This window comes from Meleagris gallopavo, chromosome 14 (genome assembly GCF_905368555.1).
Source record: "Meleagris gallopavo chromosome 14, MGAL_WU_HG_1.1, whole genome shotgun sequence".
Taxonomy (NCBI): domain Eukaryota; kingdom Metazoa; phylum Chordata; class Aves; order Galliformes; family Phasianidae; genus Meleagris; species Meleagris gallopavo.
Genome location: NC_139417.1, coordinates 7,930,675 through 7,955,021, shown reverse-complemented (window position 1 = coordinate 7,955,021; position 24,347 = coordinate 7,930,675). Strand labels below are relative to the sequence as shown.

Here is a 24,347-nt window from a genome sequence, read left to right as displayed (position 1 = left end):
TAGGGTGTTGATTGAGGCAAGGCACAGAGATCTGTGGCTGATTTATCCAGTAAGCTTGTTACTGTGCAGTAGGTGAGGGGGTAGTGTGAACAGGGAGCTTCTACGTGGGTGAGATTTCTCTTTAGTGCTTTGAAAATCTGTCATGCTCATTATAAACTGCCTTCATGGAGGAATTCCTTCTGACAAATTCAAGGTCGATAGTTTTGCTCCATCATATAATCATTCCTAGCTTATCATGTGTTAATAATGGAGTCCAGTTGCCAGATATTTTGTTGTCCTCTTTAGGCTTCCTCATACTGTCCTTTTGTCTGTCCTATCTTGGACAGACTCATAAGCACTTTAATTTTGATCCTATTGGCTGCTTTCTTCCTGAACTGACCCTTCAGAGCAGTTTTTTTATTTTATGATTGTTTTTTAGAAAGATCACTTTCTATGGAATTGTTTTCCCCGCAGAAAAAGTACCCGAAATGATGCAAAATAGTCTTTATTGTATATTTTATCTACAATACATCTTTAGTGTATCTCATTTAACATATAGAGACAGGAACCCTGTTGGTAAACTTATGTTGTTTATGTGCATATCACATCTGAAATAGTGAATTTTCTGTAGTCTTGCCCATGTGTTCACCAGCACTTCTCCTATGGGTATAGATAAATTTCAATAAGGTTGTAACTAAACTACTGATTGCTGAGTTTTTCTTGATAAGAGTGGTTTTCAAGCGGGTACACCAGAGCTAGAACTTGTCTCTTTGATGTATATCCATACTATGACTTTGCTTACAGTTATTTATGTAGGGAATATTGCATTATATACAATAGCAATCACTTTATTTTAGTTTTTAAGCATGTAGCATATTCAAGTCACTGTGACCTTTGTAGATGTGCCAAGCCTATAAAATATTGCATAAATAAGTTTATAGTAAAAACGCCATAGAATTAAGTAAACAGGAAAAGATTATCTGCATTAAAAGAAGAGTGCAGATGCAGCTTCCTTGGGCATTCAGTACTTGTATGAACTCTGCATTAAATGTCACTGTAGTAAAGGCAGTGTCAAATTTCCTTGGTACAGAAGCTGCCTACAGTTAGCAATTGCTCGATTCTTTTCTCTTGTTTTTTCTCTTGCTGCATATTAACATTATTTAGCTTGTACTAAAACTAGATAGGAAACCTTACTTTCTGAGATTTGTTATGCAAAATTATCCAAGCACTTTTATACCATAACATTTTCACTTTAACTCTTGCTTGCTTTTTTTACAATATGTAAGCACATTGTAGAGCGTGAAGAAACCCTCTTATGTACATAAACTGTTTGCAGTAAGACTTTATACATACCACATGAATCCCTGCTGCCTTTGGAAATACTGTAAGGGAGAAGCATTTCTAACTCTAATAATAGATTGTGATTATGGATTAAAAGCAGGGGAGAAGTAGCTTTGTGCAGTGTAACCTAACAAGTGTGCTAAGAATCAATTTTTGGCAAGAAAACTCCCAATTTGCCCTCTCTCCCTGAAGTTGACCTGGTGGATGAAATAGTAGATGTGTGTATGATTCTAGGCATGCCTTCTCCAAAGATCAACATTTGTACACACTTTAGTCACCTTTTATACGCAGTGCTATTGACATTAACCAGAGAGGCCAGTCTGACAGCGCTGTACTTTAACACCAGCTAAAGAGTTGCTCTGCTCTACTTGCATGCTTTATCTGAAGAGTCTCAACACTGAAATCACACAGTATAATTGTTTTCAGCCTACAAGAGTTCTCTTCCACGTACAGTATCGTGTGGGACAACTGAGTGTCCTACTGAAATCAACATATCTTCATTAGCTAATTCAATTACTACTCTATATTTTTTAATGCTTCTGGAAACACTAAGTTGAGCTCTGTAATTTATCAATATATACCATCTAAATCTGCTTCCATTTGCACAACTATAAAATGCTGTTAATACTACTTTTGTTATTAGGTTTGTATGATGTCAAATAAGTGTAAGTTTGAGCAGAACAGAGGCCACCAGTCACTTAAAAAAAAATCACAGACTTTCTCAAATGAAGCTCAATGACTAAGAGAGGAAACAAGTAAAATATGGTAATGAAATAATTCATTTTCCAATTAAATTAAAAAAAAAAGGATGCTAATTTTTTTGTAAGAAGTGAAGCTGTGCAATTGCTCAGGTGCCTGGTCTTATTTCCATTACAGTGTATGCGTGAATGACTTTTAGGGTTGAATGAGGCCAATGGTGAGTTAGGCCCTGTCAGCATGAGTTCATCTTGAACAAAGAACATTTGTTAATTGATTCATGCAACACTTAGAATACTATATCTTTACGGACATAGTGTAAGGTTTATTTCTAATTTATACAGCATTGCAAAATCAGAATGTTATAGTAATTACTTCATCATATAATTCCATTTTGCTGCTAATGAAGAATATTCTGCTACTTTGACCATCCCTTTAAGTTTTGCTGAAGGTCATATTCGCATTTTGCAACTGTGGTTGCACTTGAAGAGGTTTCCATGTGTCTAGAAACATGACAGTAAAACACAGAGTTCATATTTTTAATTTGGTTTATACAATAGACATGCCATTTTAGGCACACGCTCATGTGAGGTCTGCTCCAAAATTAATGCCTACTCTTTTATTATGTTGGCCCACAATGTCAGAGGCAGGTGTTGCTGGTATGGCACTACAGGTGGACCCTTCCAACCAATATTCCATTACATGTTGTTCCTGTGTGACAGATGGCAGCAGAGCGGCAATCTGACAAAATGGCGTCTGACAGGGAAGTGTGTATGAAGAAAAGTTGCAGAATTGAATTCATCTGCGTGGAAAAAAAATGCCCATTGGCATTCGTTGATACTTGCTGAACATTTATGGAGACCAAATGGATGTGAGCACAGTGAGGTGGTGGGTCACGTATTTAAGCAGTGGTGACAGTGGGTCACCCACCTTAGCTGGAGTAGGTTCTTATGGACATGGCATGCCAGCTCTTGTTCATTGCTGGTGAAAATTCTGGTGAAAATGCAGAACTAATCATGGTGTCTGTGTTGAAAAAGAGTGTTTTGTAGCTGAGAATTTGTTCTATCAAATTGTGTTATTGTGCTTTTCTTATCTGCTATAGTTTCCATGGAAATAAATAGGAGGCATTACTTTCAGGGTGACCTATGTTTGTTTATATATGTATATACACACATATAAATCTTGTTGCTTTTGATTGTTGTTTTAGTTTGGCTTATGTATGATTATTATTATACTTAACTGATTATTACCAGTATTTCAAAATTAGTTAAGCTTGTTTTCTGACTATAGATGAAATTACTTTCTTAATTGGAAGACCAGATCCAAGAAATATATTCCCGTGGCCCTATCTTTTATTGAACTATTGAGGTTGAGATTAAAAAGTGATGAGAATTCTTACTGACAGTTTCAAGAAAGTTAATAATTTCAAGCCTTTTCCCAGAACTATCTTGCAGAATCTTAACATTAATATAATAAAGACTGGTACACAGTTAATCCCTCTTTTTACAATATATATTTCTTTTAACCTATGGGGATACTTTAAATTCTGGAATGTCTTATGTAGGGATGGAAATATGTTTCTGTCATATCAGTGAACACAGTTGATAGCCATCACAGCCAGTAAGGAAACACTGAGGAAACTTAAGGTACTGTCTTTCCCTGACTGTGGTCCATGACAAGTCTAAATGAGGAATTTGCCCCATATCTACACTGTCTCTTCCTTATCTGAATAAAATTAAACCTTGTATATTATTAACATAGGATTTAGCAGGAGGATAGAAGTATTTTGAATCCTACTTTATGTAATAATCTCAAAAAGATTTTGGTTTCAAATACTGCAGCATGGCATCCAACTCGAAAATTGTGCTATTTTGTTCCTATGCAGATTGCAAATCATTTCATCCATTGAGGTTTTCTCTATCAGGACTTCTGGTAATTTGTGTTGTACTTTCGCTGCATTGCTAGTTGATATCATTGGACTCTTGTCATGAAACAAAACAAAAGAAACACAAAAATGAGCTATTATCTTCGATGTGATAATCTTCTTGCTTTCCTGTCAAATGTTTCACTGAAATGTTTGTTTTAATCTGTATGTGTATTCTAGAATATCGTTGCTTTTTCCAATATCCAGAATTGTGAGACACAATTTATGACTAATTTCTGATTTGAAAAGGCTCAGGAACATCACTCTCCATAGATATGTTGCTTTTGTTAGACCTGTTTTCTGAGTTTAAAAGTTGTGATGGAAATAGTCTTGAGATAAGGAATTTGGCTATGGATGACAAATGGGGATGGAAGTAATTGGAGGGAAGCATGACAGAGAAATTATTTCCATGTCTTGCAAAGCTCAGTATGACACTTTACTCCATCTGTTCCCTTCTGGGAAAAACATCTTTGAAATGGAACAGGTTAGGCTGTTGTACACTGGGAAAGATTCCTATTAGGAGAAAGAAACAAGGTATTTGCAAACCATATTGCAGGTCAACATGACTTATGCTGGACCTGTCTCCAATTGAACTCACCAAAAGATAGAGTGGTTCTGTGCATGACCAGCAGCCATTAGTGTAAAAAGCTGAAGTCTCCTGCCTGTGTCAGAAGAGGTGGCAAGTGGATATTTGTGTGTACAAATCCACATTTTCATCAGTTTTCCCTTATCATTGTGACTGTGTTATCTATGTCCTTGTAGTCCAGTGACAGACTATGTTTCTATGAAAGCCACAAAGAGGAACCTTAAGGAACCAGTCTTTTTTTAATTTTTTTTTTATTCAGTCTCATGCTTAATCATAGGGAGGAAAAAAAGTTGTCATTAAATTAATCTTTAGAGAACTGGAGATAAATTTATATGGTGACTTTGAAGAAAAAGCTATATAAGGCATTTCTTTAGCAAATGGGAAAAAAGGACCTTAAAAAACAACTGTATGGATTTTTACACTTTTTGTTATAAAAATGTGGCTCATATTTGTATTGAATGAATGGAATAATTTGCTACTCTTTTTATTATTATCCATAATGTTTAATATTCTTGTATTAAACAAAAGTGAAGAAGCTAGAACTAAACAGTAGGAGTTATCACTTCGAATTTTACCATGCGAAATTAATAAATAATCAGTGTCTACTAATGTGAGATTGGAGTTGAAATTAAAGTTGGCATGGGGTTTACTTATAGCTCCTGATATTTGAATTCAGTAAGGGAAATCGTGAATTTATAATTATTTATATTATAATTATTTATAATTAAAATAATTATTAAAAATGAAGTGCCCACCATTTAAAGACAGTGATACTAATAATGACACTAATAATACTAACCTTGATTGCTGGAGAGCTGCCAGCTTGTCATCATTCTGTAGAAATACATCGTATCTGAGCCGAGAATCACAGAAAACATGCAGTTGTTCCTCCCTCTCCTTATTCTCACAAACTGGAATAGTATTATGTTAGCATGAGTTGTGCTGAGCCAGATCCAATCTGGAATTAAGAATGCTCCAGGGCATTTTTAATAATCTGTCATTCATTTGAACTCTAACCTTCTTTAATTCACAGAATCTGGTAGTGCAGATGTATGCTTCAGCAGCATACATTTCTTTTTCTTTCTTTATCTTAGTGTGAAACTGATGTTGGTGTGTGAGGACGGGACTTGGAAATGTGATGTGGTACAAGTAGAAAGCGTTCATTTAAAATAGACTCAAAATTTAGAAAGAATTGTAATAGTTTGGTTTCCTGGTTTTCTGCCATTCTGAAATGTAAAGTTAAATTCTGGTACTAATTTTATAAAAATTCTTGAAGTACTGCCATCAGTTAGGCTTTCTGAAAGCCATAATGGCAGCCCCACAGAGCTCAGTGAGCAGCAGGGCTGAAGTGCTGCAAGCAGTGGCGGCTGCCATCAGCAGACCTGGGCCAGCTCTGACACAGCTGACACAGGGACAGTGCAGCACTGGGAGATGCTGAAGGGCTGCTTGGATTTCCAGATACTCTACTGATACATAACAATGAAATTGAGAAACTTTTCTGTGTAAATAAATCTTAAACATGCCTTTGTGTTAATTTTTTTCTAGATGCTGTGCACCTGTATGCCCTTGAAACAAACATTTTGCTGTAGGTCTGAAAGCTAAAATTTTGCTCTAGTAGTACTGGACTTGTCTCCATTCCATGCAGTAGGACTAGGAGATTGTAAATAAACATTTTGACTTTAATCTCAAAGGTGATATAGTTACAGTCTTTTAATCAATCTAACGCTGATATCAAATAAGAGAATAGTGCTTATATTAAGAATTTGGAGACAAAAACTGAAAATTTGATTATGAAAACTTCTTGGGTCAAATTTAAAACGTGAAGGAAGAACTAGCTGGCAAATATTGTGCTGGAAGTATAAATGAAATATAAATTTCAAGTCTGCATATGTTAATGATTTATGGTTTGAAGAAATTTTCATATTCAGATTTTCGGTTTTATTCTCTCAAACATTGACCTCTTTTTTTTTCTAATAATACATAAGTATATGATTGATATACCTTAACAAATCTAAAGCTTTGTTGTTTTTTTCTGAAGCCTTTAATTTCCTTAAATGGTTTAAAATATGGATGTCTATTTTAGTACAGTCTTGCTTCTTCTCAGACTCTGTGGCTTGGTTTGTACTCCTTGCACTTATTTACAGAAGTGTTTCTTTACTATTTGAATCGGAGAATAACCATCACTAATTTCAGTGCTATGGACAATTCTGATACTGCCTTAATGAAATACAACATCTTAAACACTGGAGGGTATCAGATGCATCCTAGAATTGCATTGATACTTACTATAGTGTTTATAAAGATGCAGATGCAGCTGGTGTAGAAGAGGTAAATAATTTATGTATGATATTCAAACAGTGTGAGTCCTACTCCCTGTAATTTGGTAGAGACTGGGTTATTAATTTTGCTTTATTGAACTTGTCACACGGTAGGCAAGCAAAGCAATGAGTGTTTAGCTTGAACAAAAAAAAGTGGTTCATCAACACTAATTGCACTCTACTAGAATTTAGATAACAGCAAACAACAATTAAACATGAACTTGGGGGAAAACATCTCACTTTCTCTGTAAGCAAACTGATAATATGACCACAGCTGAATTTTTTCTGCGTTCAGACAGGTGTCATGTATAATTTTTGTTATTTAAATAATGCAATAGAATGTAGCGTGCACTTTTTTACCTCTAAATTTTATTTTCTGAAAGCAGGAATTTTTTCTGAATTCCTGCAAGTAATTTACCCTAAATCCAATTGACATTTACCAATGCAAATGCTAACATTTACCTTACATTTTTTTTATCCCATACTTCAGAGATTCTTGGCTGTCCTGGGAAGAGTAGCCTGGTGGGTATGATAACAATGCGGATATGAATAACAATGCATGCTATTGTCCTCCTTATGACGAGAATCAGAATAATATTTGGGTTACAGGGGATCAGTGGAGGCAACGCATTCTAAAGCTCTGCTGAAAGCAGGGACAACTTTAGAGCTGGATCCAATTCCCTAAATTTGTTCAGTCCAAATTTGAAAACACCCAATGTGTGGAGAATCTACAGCTTCTTTGAGCAACCTGTTCCTGTACTAAAGGGTGTGTACTTTTTGCTGAAAGGTATATGGACGGTCATGAAGAGTTTTATGTTAAAATACATAACTATTATCTGAATCTAAAATTTCTTGTGATAAATTATAACCTCCCTGAACTACAATAATGTAAATGGTGCAGAAAATATTTGTAAATTGTGTCGGTATGTGACAGTGGCCCATGTTAAATACATTGCTGGCAGTATGTGTTAGTGCTGATTTGTATAAATCTTACTTGTTAAAAGATTCAAGGTACAGATTCATAGAAACACTACTTTTTTTCAATTCTGTTTGTTTTCCAAAGAGGAATGGATACGAACAGCTGTTTAGTTAAAGTAATTCCTTTTGTGTGTGGATGTATTCTTAGATTTACATATTTCTAAGATTTACTTCTTAAGAAGAACATGGAGCTTAAAAATTTTTCTTTCTTTTAGGTAGAAGAACTGATGAATGCATTGGAAAAGACTAGACAAGAACTAGATTCTACCAAAGCCCGTCTTGCCTCAACACAGCAGTCTTTGGCTGAGAAGGAAGCACATCTGGCTAACCTAAGAATAGAGCGGAGAAAGCAACTTGAAGAAATTCTAGAAATGAAGTAAGTACATTGCTTTCTCAAATTTCTAGGATAACTATTTTTTTTTTTTTCCTAAAAGTCTGTTTTTCTCGCTGTTTAAATCTATGATCTTCTAATAGCAGGACCAAAGTACCTTTGGAAATACAAAAAAGAGAGAGTGTTCATTTTGCTTATTACATTACATTCATTACATTACTTAACAGTTAACAGGAGAAGAATTTTTGAATGCTGTCTTTTGATACATGCAATTAAAATATCATTGCAGTGTAACTTCCATGAAAAATGGAATATTTAAGGCCCCATCTTTCACTGAGAAATGTATACTGATGTTTTCTTAGTATCATGCAAGGAAAAGGGTTCGTCAACTTTGTGGATAGTGCAAAAATGAGTGAATTGAGTTAGTTTAAAAAAAAAATGAACACAAAACAAATACCTATCAGTGTACACATTATCACAATATATAAGCATACCAAACTGATAAAGGAAGACAGACCTGTAATTAAATCTATCTTCCTATGTGTGATAAGTGAAAATGTCTGTAATAAGTCTGGTCTAATTCCTGAACTGTTTTGTTAGGGGAAAAAAAAAAAAGAAAAAAAAATATTTGAGATATGTGTAGCTTTATTTAGGTAGTTGTCTCTATCCTGACATTTCAAAGGAAGGTAAATCATCAGAAAAAAATATCTTAATAAAGCTTTAAAAAAGATAAGTTGGTAGATGGCCACATATGCTTCCTACAATTTTATAAAAGCATATTTTAAGAATGGCTGCCATCTAATATAGGTACGGAAACATTATTGTTACAATGACTGCTTCCAGGAAATCAAAAGAACTTCTGCTTTTTATTTTAATGAGGTGCGTATAAATTAGTAATATGTGTGATTTATAGTGTTATGTGATATATTGAGTATTATATACGTTTTTGGGTTATTGAGTTTTTTAATTATTGGTTCACCTATGATAACCTAGACATTCACAACAGGTGTATTTCATGCAGACATCTATTTTCTGTACAGAGCTTTGTTCTGTTTCTTTGAGAACAAAACAAAATGTATAAAATCGTATCGCATGATATTAAGAACGGAGAGCACAAATAGTGAGAATGAATGATGCTATCAGAAGATAATGAGTGAAATTTTCATGTGATAATTTTTCTAGTTACTGTTTCTTTGTACTACCTCTTAGACAACTTTACAACTGAATCTAGGAAGAAGCAAATACTGAACGTTTATTCATTTTTTGAGCTCTATGTTTGAGAAGAGCTACATAACTTCAATTAAACACAACATTGTCTAATTAAATAGGTGTAAACCTTAATTTTTCTTAGGTCTACCAGATTATTTAACTTAATAAAATACACAAAACAACATAACTTAGATTGTACATATATTAGTGGAGTCTTTTTAAAATAATTCAGGTATTTCATTGCAGTACTTTTTTAACTTTTGAAATTGCTTACTGAATAAGTGCACAATGAACAAACTTTATGAAACTGCTATAATACATTATACTACAGAAGGTCTTAAATTATTCTTTTGAACATGATACTCTCAAGAACAGATTGCAGATGCTAGCTAAGACCTAGAAAAACCCACTGACAGAATAATTACAATTTTGTTTGGTAGTAACTTAGTACAGTAGAGTTTCTTCATCTACCTTCTCTCTGATACTTTAAGATAATTAATTATTTGGAAGAACTGACTGTAAATTCTATTTATCACTTAATTATTTGATATGGAGTGATTATGGTTCTTGGCTGCTAGCTTCCAGTTAAATAGGCATGAACTGTGTTTAAAAGCATTCATGATGATTTCCTATGCTTATATTATGTTCAAGTTCCAAACATAACTCTGCATTCTGTGTCCATCTGGCTGACATTGCCAAGATCCATCTTAATTTACAGACTACAATTGGTTGTCAGTTTTACATAATTTCTCCAGTTGTCATTACATGCCCACATATAAATTCAGTTATTTAAGGAAGTTTAGAGTAAAACTGGATAGGAGCTTAATCTTGTTCATTATCTGCCTAGTCTTTTTGAACTTCGAACTACATAAGTACTATTTAAGGAAAAGTAGTTGGATGGAAGAAGATAAATATGAAATTACTCTTATCTTGATGCCAGGATGTAAAAATCTGAGATTTATTCTCAAGAGTTTCAAAGTGTTAAAATTTGGAGAAGGATTTTCATGTACTGTTGCTTTCTAAATATGAGACTTTTTTTTTTTTTTTTTCCAAATGTCTATAAAAATATTACTATATTAGTTCTGGAGGAAATATTTTTGTTATGGTTGTATTTTTGGGACAGAGTATAACTCATACTGACGTTAATGGAAGTTATGGATTCATGTTAACAGCAAAACACACCATGTGTTCAAATCCATCATAATGCCTAATTGTCTTAATGCTTTATGCTTTTTCTGAGCATAATAAAATCAGTGAGCTTATTTCATAATAACTGTGAGTGTTTTAAAAAGCTTTCTGCATTATATAGTGTGACAAAAGCCATTTTGAAACATTTCACATTCATAAAAAGGTTTCAATTGACTTGAAATTAGAAATTGACAGTTAAAAAGATATCTTTGTTTTTGTTTTCTGAAAGTTTGCAGTAAGGAGCAGAAACTGCTGTCAACTTCTGAAGGGTTTCTTAGAAATGCTCATTCATTTGTTTTTTACATTAATTTGATGACCTTTCAGTGACTTAGTTACATTTAACATACATGGCACTTAGCAGTCCATGACTAGGGCATTAATTTACAAAAAACTGAACTTCGTGATTTGACTTGAAGACTGACTAGTGAATTCTCAACCTTTGAGATCCATCTGTTAATTATTGTGAATTTCCTTTAGTAGTCAACTCAGTACACTGAAGTTTCTGAATAAAATTCTTGCCAAGAGTTTGTGAAGTGGGGTAATTTCATTGCCTTTAATGGAGTTCATGCCATCACCTGTGGGTATTACTAAACCGGTTTTGTTGGAAGTGACTTTGCCCCATAATTCATATTGAATTTTCAGAAGAAAAAAATACATATTTTCTCTAATGTGGAATAAATCAGATTACTTCAGTAAGGAAACATTAAAGATCTAATAAAATAACCAGCTACTAGTCCTTTAATTCAGTAACAAAAATAGATCATTGCTGTGCTGTGATAAAAAAAAAATTAGATTTTTCAGTAAATTTTCTTAGTGACAGCATAAAGTTAAACATCCTTTCCTTTGTTTAAGAACGTTCCCCATTTTTTCACTGAAAATAATAAATGAGTATTGCTTATCTCTGTTTTTCAGTATGTTTACTTTATTCATTTAACAGCACCTGTGTATAGTCAAGCATGAAATATTTGTGGGAAGAAAGGGATAAAATGTTTTTTCCACCAAGCATTCAGTCCTACCTGCTGCCACCCTTTGCAGGAGTGCTGTATGCATACTCCAGTTTTACCTCCTGGATTGGACATTCAGCTGATTTGCCACAAAAGGACAGGGCAGCTGCATTTACCATTAAATGGCAATCTTGAATGCAAGACCATGATTGGGATCTGTTTGTTTCAACAAGTTGTGCAGGCGCAGTTTCACAGAGCAAGCGATTTGTTGCTGGAAACTGCAGGGAACCAATGTGTTTGTTGGTTACTCTGCCTGACTTGTCCTCTTCCCCCCCTTTTAGTGGATTTAATCCAGACACGGATGCATAAAAATAGCCTCAGGTGGACTTTTCTGGATATTGCAGAGGTGAAGAGAGACCATGAATGAATTCTAGAAGCCAAGGACTACAGCCTAAGGAGAAGGCTTTATGATGTGTAAAACTAGATGGTCACAATTTGTAGGGAATTCAAAATATTTTACGGAATATTAGTGGCAGAGTATAAGGAAACTTAAAATTCATCTGGTTTTCCCCAGACATACCCCCATATTTCCATCAATAAATTTTATTCAAGAAGTTGGGGATTTCACGTCTGAATAATAGCTTAGCAGGAGCTGCATGGCTGGTGCATGTTTGGAGAACACAAACATTTTTCCAACACCTGGGTAAATCAGATCATGTCCCTGCCTTATATTCTTCTATTACTTTTTCCATCCATCACTATGCAGACTAGTGCTTGGGGGGGGAAAGGAACTCAACGTATTTTTGCCTTGTTACATCCTACCTGCTCCACCCCTAGAATTTCTGTTACCCACAGCACTGTGGTTTCTTTCTCATCACTGTGGCTACAGCTGTGGTCAAAATCTCTTCTGAAATCTCTCTGTGAGCAGCAAATCCAATGCATCTGGAATATTTCGGAGTAATTTTATATGCAGCTCACCTGTTCAGTGCATGCATAGGCCAGAAGCATGAAACTTATTGGCTGGAAAATCCTTAGTGAAAGTGTAAGGCCTTTACTTGCACGTAGTCATTAAGATGTTTTCCTTTTTTGGGGGGATCTTTCAAACACAATGAGGATGAAGAGAATAATGCTGTAAAAAAGGAGAAACTGGCAAGGTGACTGAAGTTTGCAAAAAAACTTTGAAATTTCTTGGAGCTCACTCTTTAAAACCACTTAAAATGTCATCTTCCCTATGGCCACTGTCTGCTTCCTGTGCTAATAGTTATGCAGTAGTTTTATTTTGTATTGTTTTCTTTTTTCTTTTTGGAAAAAAAAAAAAGCAAAAAGCAAAAAAGCAAGGAAATAGATAATTCTTGCCTAAGCTAGGAATCGAGGTGTTATAAAAAAAAAAATGTAGGCAAAATATAGTCCATGCTTGTTTTATAAATGCTGTTAAATTAAAAGATTGTCCGAAAAACTGCACCTATCTTGAACATAGTTCTCAGTTAAATAAATAGTCGTGGATACAGGAAAATAAAGGATAGTCTTTGAATTGAATTTTAAGCAAATACAGCAGTCAGAATTCTTAGACTATTAATAAGGTATTATTTTGGAAGTAGTATCATTACATTTCTTTTTTTACTTTGCCAGCTCTGCTATAACCTACGATTGAAGAAGGATAGCTATGATAATTTCTCCCACGTGAACTCTTTAAAAGAGCATATTTTTACTTGACAGCTTAGACAGTAGGCTAGTGGAGAAAAAATATATTTCAGAAAATAGTTTACTATTTTTCTTAATTTTTTTGAAAGATTATGAGACAACTTGCTATCAATTCACTGAACATATTTATAATGCATTACTAAAGCTGAATCAAGGCTAAATAAAAAATTGTACCAATTTGAACGTAGAACACTAGACTGCTTCTTAGTAACTGGTGGACTGCTTCCATTTAATTGTAGGATTCATGCTGAGATTGTAGAGAGTCATAGCCCAAGTTAAATACAAACAAAACAGCAGGATGTTGATACAACTGTGACTTCCATAGGAAGTAGTTAGAATGGTAATATGGTCTCCTAACCTGGGTGAAAAGTCTCTTGTGACTGCTTTTGCCCCACAGACCTGTAACACAGCATGCTGTCACTAACATTTTTGACACCAACTTGCAAACATCACAAAGATTAGAGAAACCCAAATGAAGCCTTTGTTCTCTGGAACAGAAGCTTTCTTGACTAAAATGAGGAGATGTTTTTCTTTTGTAAACAATGAAGGGGCACAAAGCAATAAAATGTTTCTCTCTGTGAGAATAGAATGAGTGAGCTTACTTGGCAAAGCTTCTCCTACTTAAAGACATATGAGTGTCACCAAACTTCTGTTCACTTCACTGTGGTATATTCAGACTGAATTACAATATATTTTTTATTTTGTAAGACAAGAGATTTGAAATGTTACTAGCCTGGAAAGAAAGTGTTATTTCTTCATTTTTTTCCTTATGATCATATTCTACTTTTAAAATAGATTTGCACCTGCTGTTGAAGTTCAGTTTGTTTTCCTCGTTACATAAGAATTTTGGTTTTCAATTAATGCTGTTCTCAGGAAACCATAGAAATACAGGCTTTTGTCTCTGTAGCTGAAAAAGTGATCCTCTAGGTTCCTATGATCTGTATGGTTTTGAGGCATTTGTTAAGCAAAAGAGACTTTGATGGTAGTTGTGCGCCAGTAACCTAGTAGTGCACTTTATTTCTGTTTGTTGCCATTAATTCTCTACCCACTCTGGTACCTCAGGACAAGAAAAGCAGTGTGAAGGCTGGGATAGGTGCTTCAAACACTTTCTGTTGGAAAGTCCACAATGCTTCCTGGGGTTTTCTTGCTTTAGTGCTTTCCCCAGAACTTGAATGGTAGAAAGATCAAGGGGATCCTGCAGCTGCTTTATGAGGAAAAACTTCAGGACCCTTCAGTCTTGGGAGGGGAATGCAGGGATGGGGCGTGTTTGAAGTTAACAGAATCACAAAGGAGGCATAGGCTGAATGTGGAACTGTTGTTTGCTAGATCCTCCAGAATAGGGAATATCAGGCTGTTATTGCAGTTAATCAGTGATTGATTCAGAGGAGAGAGAAGGTGTGCTTTACCGGGCCATTGGTTGGAGACCTTTGGGAAGTTGCTTCCCCAAAAGGCAGATGGCATCAAGTGGTTCAGAAAAGAATTAGACAAATTCATGGACAAGAAGAGGTCCATAAATGGGTACTTCCTTATACTCTTTGCCTGTTGTTCTTGAACTATGTTCCTAAAATTCATTTTCTCTCTGAAGTGTAAGTTCTTTCCTTGCGCATTTCTCCCTTACACTGGAACACAATGGTTGTAGTTAATATCAGATGATTTCAGAATCATTTTTTGAGAACCTGTTCTATTAATTCAACTAATTCACTTTGGAAATAATAACGATCGCATTTTGCATAACCTTTAGCTTCTGTTGATCTACGGAGAATAAGTGGATTTACAAGACAATACAATGGATTAAACAACTGTGTTAAAGAGCAGGCGGTTACACTCTCTAGGGAGTGGACATCTTAGAAAGCAGGTGGGATTCACAGTGATTCAGACTTACAGGTGCTGCTGCATACAGGACTTTCAGGTGCATAGTCTTGTTTTTTGTTTGTAATGCAAATAGCCATTTGAAGATACAATTACAATATAAATAATGATGTTTGCTTCTCTGTTCCCTTTTTTCTTTTTTTTTTTTTTATCAGTATCTTTAAACTGCAATACATCCCTGTATTTGAATTTATAAATGTGCTAGCATTTAAAATGCAACAGTTTAATCCATGATGTATCCTGATTCATAGCATTCTAAATTCATGTAATGTAGACTAGTGTTCAGAGAGGAACAGTGATAAGAATGGCATATAAAAGATAAAAGGAAATAGGAATTTGTTTTCAATGCAACAGGACAATGGTAAGGGGAAGAGGGCTGTACAAACCAAGGCAATGAAAGTTCAGGTCTGGACTTACAAAATCCTGGTCAGTAAGAATACTTAGCATTTTTATCCGAAGCTAAACTGAAGTTAACTTACTGGTGAATTTATCTGTGTTAACTTTTTAGATGAGGAAAATGTTACTATGCAGCCTACCTAAAGAATTACATTTCTTTTCAGGTTTCTATTCCACAACTTCTTTTTGTGGGTGTGTATGTTGTGTTTTGTTTCTTACATTGTTTCTGATGTAAGAAAATGTAAACAACAAAATCATTTTACCAGAAGGTCAGTACTGTAGAAAAGAACTATATTTTGTAATTATTGAACTTGACAAAGCTATATATGGTTTGTTTTAGCACCGTATTTAAAGTGCTTTTAGTATGTAAAAAGTTGCTAATGATAAAGGTAATGAAATAGGATGGTATTTCTTTTGAATTTCAGCCAACATGGGAATGTGAAGGCTTCAACCTCTGATAAATATACTGAAAAGAACAGGTGGCTCAAAAGACAGCAAAGAAGAGTAGGAAACTGAAAGTTAAAAAGCAGGGAGAAATTAGGCTTCTGTTCAGGGATATATATATTTTTTCAAAGCTGACTGAATTACGCCCTTGTCTACTAAAACCCTGTTACTGTAATTCCCAGTGGCCTTCTGTGACTTCTCAGGCAGTGCTGATCAACTGCAGGCTCCCAGACTCGTAACCTCAGCCAAATGAATATGATTCAAACAGTTGTTTCTGCATTTTAGACTTCAAAATATGATGGGTCAGTTTTTCCTTTTTTTTTTTTTTTTTTTTTCCCCAGTGGCAAACCTTGCATAATTGAGACCCAGAACATTCAGTTCAATGCTAGGATTAATAACCTGAGGGTCTCCTGATGTGGCAATGCTGAATTAATGTAAACTCAGATATATGAACATGGAGAACCAAAGAAATTTAGAAGTCTGCATTATTAGACTGAATTACTGGACTACTGTTTAATACTACATATAAATATAAAATGTGCTTTAAATTGTTTATGATGGTGTTTTCTGTTTAAAGGAAAAGGTTTGATAAATTCAGAAGAGAAAACAGTCAGCAGCAATCAAGCAGAACAGCTTTCTTAATGACACCAAGGAAAAGCCTTCCTTGCCTTTTCATTGCTCCTTATGTGCTACGAAGTAAATTCACTGCTGCCTCCCTCTTGTGCTTCTTTATTCCTTCACCTTCCCCATACCCCCAGCAAAACAAATACTTCTTTGTGTGATGTGGAAAATAAATTCTATTTCCTATTGCTTTGCTTCCTCTCGTTGGGTTCTCTGGTGCCTGGTAAGATAGAGGATGTGTTATCCTTCTCATGTCTGAGGCGTGCTATTTATTATGTCATGCTTAGTAAAGTGTGAGATTGTGGCAGCCTTTTTTCATGTCAGGTCATAAGTAAGATTTACACATTTATCTAACTGATATAATGAAACCTGTAAGAATTTATTGTCACAGAGTCATAGAATCATTAAGGTTGGACAAGACCTCTAATATCATCCAGCCCAACCATACCCCTACCACTAATACTGCTACTTAACCAGGTGCCTCAGTGCTGCATCTCCAGGTTTCTTTAAACAGCTCCAAGGATGATGTTTCCAGCATCCTCTTGGGCAGTCTGTGCCAGTGCCTCAACTGGTCAGAGAGTTTCTGTCTTTTGGGGAAGGAAGTGTACTCAAACTTGTCTTAAAATCAGATAGAGAATTTTACATGACTTTTTCTACTGGTGTTTATGCCCTGCAACTGAACTGTGTATAGCTTACCAATATAGATTATAAGCATCATAATAAATTTAATAACATGGTGCCAGGCATAATAGGCTGCAGGCCATTAAGCATTGCTGTAACATACCAGATAATAAAAATAACATGTATAATGTATAATACCGACACTGTCTAAACAGTATGAATCTAGAAATACAGTTGTAAAAAGAGGATTTCCAAGTATAATTGGTGAAATATGGTGTATGGGCACACAGAAATGTGCTGTAACACTGAATTTCTTATGAACAACACCTCTCTTTTCAATGCTGTACTGCTGTTAGAAGAGGCTGTTAGATCATGTCAGTGATGGCAGTGGAAATGAGGATGAACTCATCTTGATTTTTTTCTGATTATGAATAAACATGGATATGTCCACATTATTGTGCAGCGTGCCAAAATACATTAGGAATGAGAAGCATTATTTAAAAAGTTATATAAGAAGGTACATATATAAGTCTGTGCTATGTCTTATAGTCAAACTGATGTGTTCAAGATAAACATCACCTTAAAAGGACACCTTGGCTTGCTTCCTTAGTGCAATGTGGCTTCGACAGACTAGATAAACTTTTCAAGGGGAAACAAAAGCTTGATGACAGCACAAATTTATGCAAATGCTACTATTGGAAAATTTTTTCAATTGTTGGTAAATATTATTGTTGCATTTGTGGAGGAGCTTACGTAATTCTGACAAAAGTACCATGCTTATTATGTTGCATTTTAGTACATAAAGATATACTTGGGAGTGAAAGTGGAAGACTATATTTTTTCTGATATGATTCTGAATTTCTCTAAAAACATCCATCTTTAATTTTTTAAACACATATACACTAAGGGGAAATGTGATTCATTGGCTTATATTAGAAATAGAAATGTACTCTTCCCAATTACTAACCACTACTATCTCAAACATGTAGCTTATCTTTTTTTGCATTTGATTCTGACCAAAATTAGGCCACATTGGCCTCTGAGAATCGCCATATTCCTAATAGCATTTTAGTTACTAGTGATTCTTCTTTTATGCTTTCCAACTCATCTTGCATTCTTTCAAAGACTTAAATGGTTCTCCTTGGTTGGAGGGAGATGTAGACTGATCTTACAGAGACAGTCATTGAATTTACTACTTTGTTATTCTGTTTTTCAACCCACTTGAGCTGTCTTTCAAGTTAGTAAACACAGAAAGGGACTGAGGAGAAAATGTTGAAGGTGGAGCTCGTAGGACACTTAGAATAATTTGTCACCTCTGTTTGAAACAGAATCAAAGCTAGCCTAGACACTTTCAAATCCACATTATGTACATTGTAGATACAAATTATTGAAATAAATTTTAATTCCAGTTAAATCCATGTTCCTAAGAATGTAATTTTACTTTTGTATACTGCCTTTTATGTCCTTACGCCTGAGGAGTTTTGGAGAAAATGCAGTCAGGGTGAGCATAGGACTTTATTGCATCAGTCAGTGAGTAGTAGTGAGGGGATTTCAGGGTGGTTATATTTAACTGTCTGCATCTTCTGGCAAATTGGGTTACAAATGCATTAGGAAGGAGTGATGCAGTAAAAAGGAAGAGAGACTGGAGCTTTCAAAACCCATCACTCTCAAAGAGTCAAACCATGGGCCTTCCTCATCACTTGCTTAGGGGACTAACAGTGTTTGGTAATTATAACCCCAGATCTCTCATGACTATCCTGAGAAACTTATCTCTTTTTAGTTTCCTGTGTGGTCTGTAAACAAAAAGTAAGTGGGTTGTACCTGTGAGGTTGGAGCAGGAGCTGGGCTTGGGGCTATTGTGAGATTCAGTAGCAACAAAGTAGAGATTATTGCGTAACACTTAAAGAATAGAAACCCAAGAAGTGTGGCTGATCCTCATCTGACATCCGGCAATCTGATACCCTCTTCACAGAGAGGAAAATACTCTGACATTCGTGAGCTTTAAGAAAAGACCTTCTATCTATTTAAAAATACCTAAACTTTTAGAATGTGTGACAGAAATGTGACTACTTTCCAGTTTTGTTTTGGATGCCCACTCCCTCTGCTTCTTGATTATTTTGTCAAAAACTGGAATAAAGCTACTGAAGCAAAACTAGAGGCTTTTATGGCTATGTATACGTGAGCAGCACTGCACTACCCACCACTGCCCCCTCCCACCAGAACCCTTCTTAAAAAAAAAAAAAAAAAGCACAAAAAGCAACACCAAAAAAACTCAAAAAAACAACACAAAAAACAAAGGATCCAGTCAGGATGAAAACTGCCTACAGTATTTTCACATAATATAATATAATGAAATATAATGTATATGTTTGGTTTTTTTTTCTTAGAAAGATCTCCCTTCAACACTTCAATGCAGTGATGTTTTGTTTAGTCTAATGCAGTTTTTTGTTAGTATCTTGTCTAAAAGTGAATCTAATTAACAGATGAAATTAGGAAATCCCTACTGTAATTCAGCAACTAAATGAACGGAGGGTATCAGTATATGACAAGCAACTTCCACTTAAGGCTAATGTAACTATTACCTCATTAGGACTGCAACTTTACACTCTTCAAATAAAAGCTTTATTGAATTTAAAATATGTATTTCACAATCAAAAGCTTGAAATCCACTTTATGAAATTATACTCCTTTATTGATACTGACTAGCTTTATAAATGTTTATCTTAATTATGCTTTATTGTGATTAAAAAAGATTGCAGATACTCTGCCATTTCTGTAAAGTGTGCTATTGGAGGCTTTTTTGTTAAAGGTGGGGGTAGGGTACAAAGAATAGTCCAGCTCCAGCGAGGAGGCCCCTCACAGGCCATATGAATCCACTTACATGTAAATTGCTTGTCTCTATGAATTAAGGTGAAGGTTATGAAAGAACTGCATTTCTGTGTTTATTGTAGGATTTTTGACAGTCTCTTTCCTCTTTCAAGTAAATTTGGCTTAAGTCCACAGTCAGTACAGTTTTAAGTAAACTCCTCTTTTGTTACATTAACAAGGTTATAACATCACTGAGGCAGATTTCCAGCTGCATGGATTGAGGCCTAAGCATGCAGACTGAAGGGATAATTAAAACCTTAGGGTGAGTGAGTTAAACTACCAAGTAAAATTGGATAAAAGGCTAATTGTCCATAGCAACATAATACGTGTTTCTAAATACCTGTGAAATAAAGATAAATATTTGCGGTCTTTTAATTCCTTTTTGAATGCTCAGACTCAGATTATATAACAAAAAATCAACGATAAGTACATAGGAACTCATGGAATTCTGAAACTTCTGTTATTTTGTTTTATTTTAGCTATTAATTGAAAAACAAAATAATTTTGAAGACTTCGATAATTATCTAGCATTCTTAACGAAACAGGAAGCATTTTTGTGTAGGAAGTACAAGCCTCACTATGTGATACAGGATGACAGAATGGACTGTTCGGCGCTTTGTCAGAATTTGTCATATCTCTTTTTCTTTTCTCCTTTTTTTCATTATTAAGAATGGAGTTGCATACCTTTGATGACCTTCAAGAAGATGACATAGACTCGGGCAAGATGATACATTACCTCAAAGTTAAAAAAAACAAAATGGGTTGTAATGGCAGCTTGTACTGAACTAAATGAATTGTGAAGGCCCATTTGTTATTCATTAAGAGAAGCAGAGCAGATTACTGTTCAGCCTTCATAGGGAGCCTTTAAACTTAAGGTCATTTTACACTAGTACCCTTGTGGCGTGGACAGCATTTAATACATTTTTAACAGCTTTTACATTTCCATGGTTTGCAGCAGTGCTTGTTGAATCATTTCTGTAATGAACGTGTTTCAAAGTAGTTTAGAGTTACTTTGGGGGAAAAAACAGGAAAAAAAAGAAATAATTGGGTTGATGAAGTGACTTTATATACTAAAGAGCTAAGCATGCAGAACGTACTGCCATAAAGTAATGCATGCTGATTCCCACTGCTAGAGAAGTACATCCCTGGGGAACTGTGCTGGCATTTTTTTCTTGCTTTATTTTTAAACTTAACTAGAAGTATAGTTGTTATTCACAGTGCTCATTCCATTGGGGGAAGGCAGGTCTGAGGATAGAAATTCAAGAATATTTTGTTTGGGCTATTTGTCTTGAGTTTCTCAGGAGTCTGATGGAGAACATTCAGCATTTTGGCATGTTTTGGAAAATGTGCGTGTTATCTGTCTGTTGTAACTGTTGATGTGGGCATCCAAGGAACCCAACGTAAAACGAACGTGGAGTGGAGGGTGGAGGTATGCTAATAGAATAAATATTGATCAGTTACCTCTCAAATGGTTCAGTGGTGCTGTGGAAAGTCAAAGCAGAAAGGTAGGTACCAATATAAAGCAATCTGAGAACAATTTGTTCACAAGTTGAACAAATCTAAAGCTCTATCAGCTTGAAGTATGATTTATAACTCTAAAGAAAAGTATAATAACCCCAGTTAAAGGAGTAATCATTTCACAAGCTCACATTTTATCGCTGACTACAGTTATTCCTTTGCTACTTTTTAGATTGTTGTTGTTTTAACTGTCAAAATCCATACTACAGTGACTTAATTTTTTGTTCAGAAAATATTAGAACACAAATGATGTTTCCAGATTTGTTTAAAAATAAAGTTAATTAATAAAATGCTAATTTACATGTTACTTCTCCCAGCAGACAGCCCACCCCAAATTTCCTTTTTCTTATTTATCAGATTAATAGCACTTGTGTACTTCATTGATGATGGTGTTCACTAGATTTTTGTATTGATTTTACTGTTTTATGAGGATAATTTTTGACCAAATGCATGTGAACTAACAACCAGCATATGAAGAAGGAAAAAATGACTGACAATTAATTTTAATTGAGGTTTTGAAATAATATGTATTTTAAACCAAAAAGGTTATAAACCAGCAAGCTTTAAATAACATTATAAATGCAAAAACAATTATTTAATTTCATAAAGAGAGTAGAATCTAAGAGACTCTGTGAACTCTAAAATTTTGTTGCTGTTTAGACAGTGTTATTTCAATTAAGTTTTAAATGTTCAATTGCACCGGTATTACTGACCTTTCACTCAGTAGAAATATTTGTCTTCTTTTAAGTTTGCACCAGCTTCCATCATGGGATCACTTCTGATTTGTGAACTAAAGCTGTTTTAATGAAAACTATTTTAATCTCTCTAAGTTTTTTAAAGTTCTTCATAGAAGTAAAAATATAGACTATTAATACGTGTTCATAATATATTTATAGAGAGTTTTTGTTTGGTCAGAAAATGAGCCTCAACACTTTTGCTATCATAGATTTTGGAATATGTAGTTTAAGGGATTGTTATCATCTCAATCAAAGCAGTAACCTCAGAAAGGCATAGTGCCACTGCATTCATTTGTAGAACTCACTAATGAGGCCATAAAAAATTCTGTGAGGACCACGCACAGTTACCATAGGAATTCTGAGCTGAGGCATAGTAGTATAAGTTTATTTGTTTGTTTGTTTTCTTTCAATTTGAGGACATATAATTAATAATAGCCATTTTACATTGCCTGAAAGTGGTGTAATTTATTTGTCATAAGAATAAAATAATAAAACATGCTAGTAAGAGGGGTGTTCCAATAGCAGGGTTATCTTTGTTATAAAAACAGATTAGGTAATTAAGATACTCAGTTGGCCTTTTAACATAGAGCCTCCCCCAAAGTTAAGGATCATATTCTCCCCAGTTTTAATCCTATTTCCATTGCAGTACTGAGTCCAACACCCCTTGGATTCCTGTAGGTTATGCATCTTGTTAAAAATTTCACACAGATTTTGTAGTAACTGTAATCAATGAAACACGTAGTAGCCAGAGTAATGCCTGTGTGTCTCCAGAATGTTTTTTGTTTTGTGTGAGTGTAGGAGGGTCCCTGTGACAGAATGCCAATCGAGACTTTTTTGGAATAATTTCAGATGTTTGTTCTGCTGTTAGAAAAGGATGCATTTAATCACATGCTGGATTCAAGCAAGAGCTCCAGATTTGAAGAGGTTGAAAAAAAACCTTTTCATATAAGAATGAAATGTTAGTATTCCAAAAATCCTCTGAACACCAGGATTGTTCAAAGTACTTATGCACTGTATATCCCATTTTGGCAATAGTTACATCTCTGGAGCCGCATAGCAGAAATGTTCAGCATCTTCAAATGCATGAATTTTCTCATTTTAATAATATTTAGCCTGTAGTCTTAGTGGGGCAGAAGATTAAGATGATCCTTCAAGGGGAAGGATCTGCTTTTGTGGAAAAAATGCTTAAGTGTGCTTTGGTACAGAGGAGACATGGTGTGACAGGATTTGTGAGAAACTGCTAATGGTTGGAGCTATGCACTAAGCCTCCTTACATCCATGCCGGGTGAAAATAAATGCTCAAATTTCTGTATAGTTAATCAAATTTGACTAAGTTGATAGTAAGTGTTACTGAGAATAAATTGGAAGTTTTATTGCAAGAGTAGACAAATGATTATCCATGGAGAAAATGTTGCAGTGGATATTTTCTTTTGTGTCATTCTGACACCAGAAATCAAGTAGGAGGTTTCATTAAAGAGTTTCTGTGGAAAACAGCCTGATTTGGAGAATCCTGTACTGTAAACCAGGCAAAACTATGAGAGGAGGAAAGTCTTTTTCGGTAATATTACTTCAAATGGTTAACCTTCAGACCAATAAGAACATTGACAAGGTAAATGAACACTGATAAACTAACAGAAAAAAAAAGATTCACATTTAGGCTTGACTTCTTGCCTAATAAAGGAATGAACTGATACCTGTACCCAGTGGTTATTTTGGGCATTGGCCATCATGGTTTTAATATCTTTGAATAGTACACGGCACATTTCTCGGGTGGGAAAAACAGTGATGTTTGTTCATGTAAGAAGTTTTCAACTGAAATAACTCTTAAAGCAAATGTAAATGCCAGCAGAATTCACTTGATGTGATCTACTCCCAGTCCTGCTACATCACTTGTAACTAAACCAGATGAATCACAAAGCAGTCATGTTGGGCTCTCAAAAAGGGCAGGCGCAGATAATATACAGTATATTTGCAATCCCTTGTTTGTGTAGGCAAGAGTTTACAGCAGCTCAAGCGGCGAGATAAAAAAGAGCAGATTGCAGATTCCTACTTGCCAGATCTGTGAACTGCTTGGGAGA

General features: G+C 34.9%; 1 protein-coding gene across 1 annotated transcript in view; it reads left to right on the top strand.

The window, feature by feature from the left end:
- ERC2 (ELKS/RAB6-interacting/CAST family member 2) overlaps positions 1–24,347 on the top strand; it is a 371,864-nt gene that overhangs the window by 217,702 nt on the left and 129,815 nt on the right. The window contains exon 13 of the mRNA XM_085235975.1: positions 8,038–8,198. Within this exon, the coding sequence (XP_085092101.1) occupies positions 8,038–8,198 (161 nt within the window). The remainder of the gene's footprint in view (positions 1–8,037; positions 8,199–24,347) is intronic.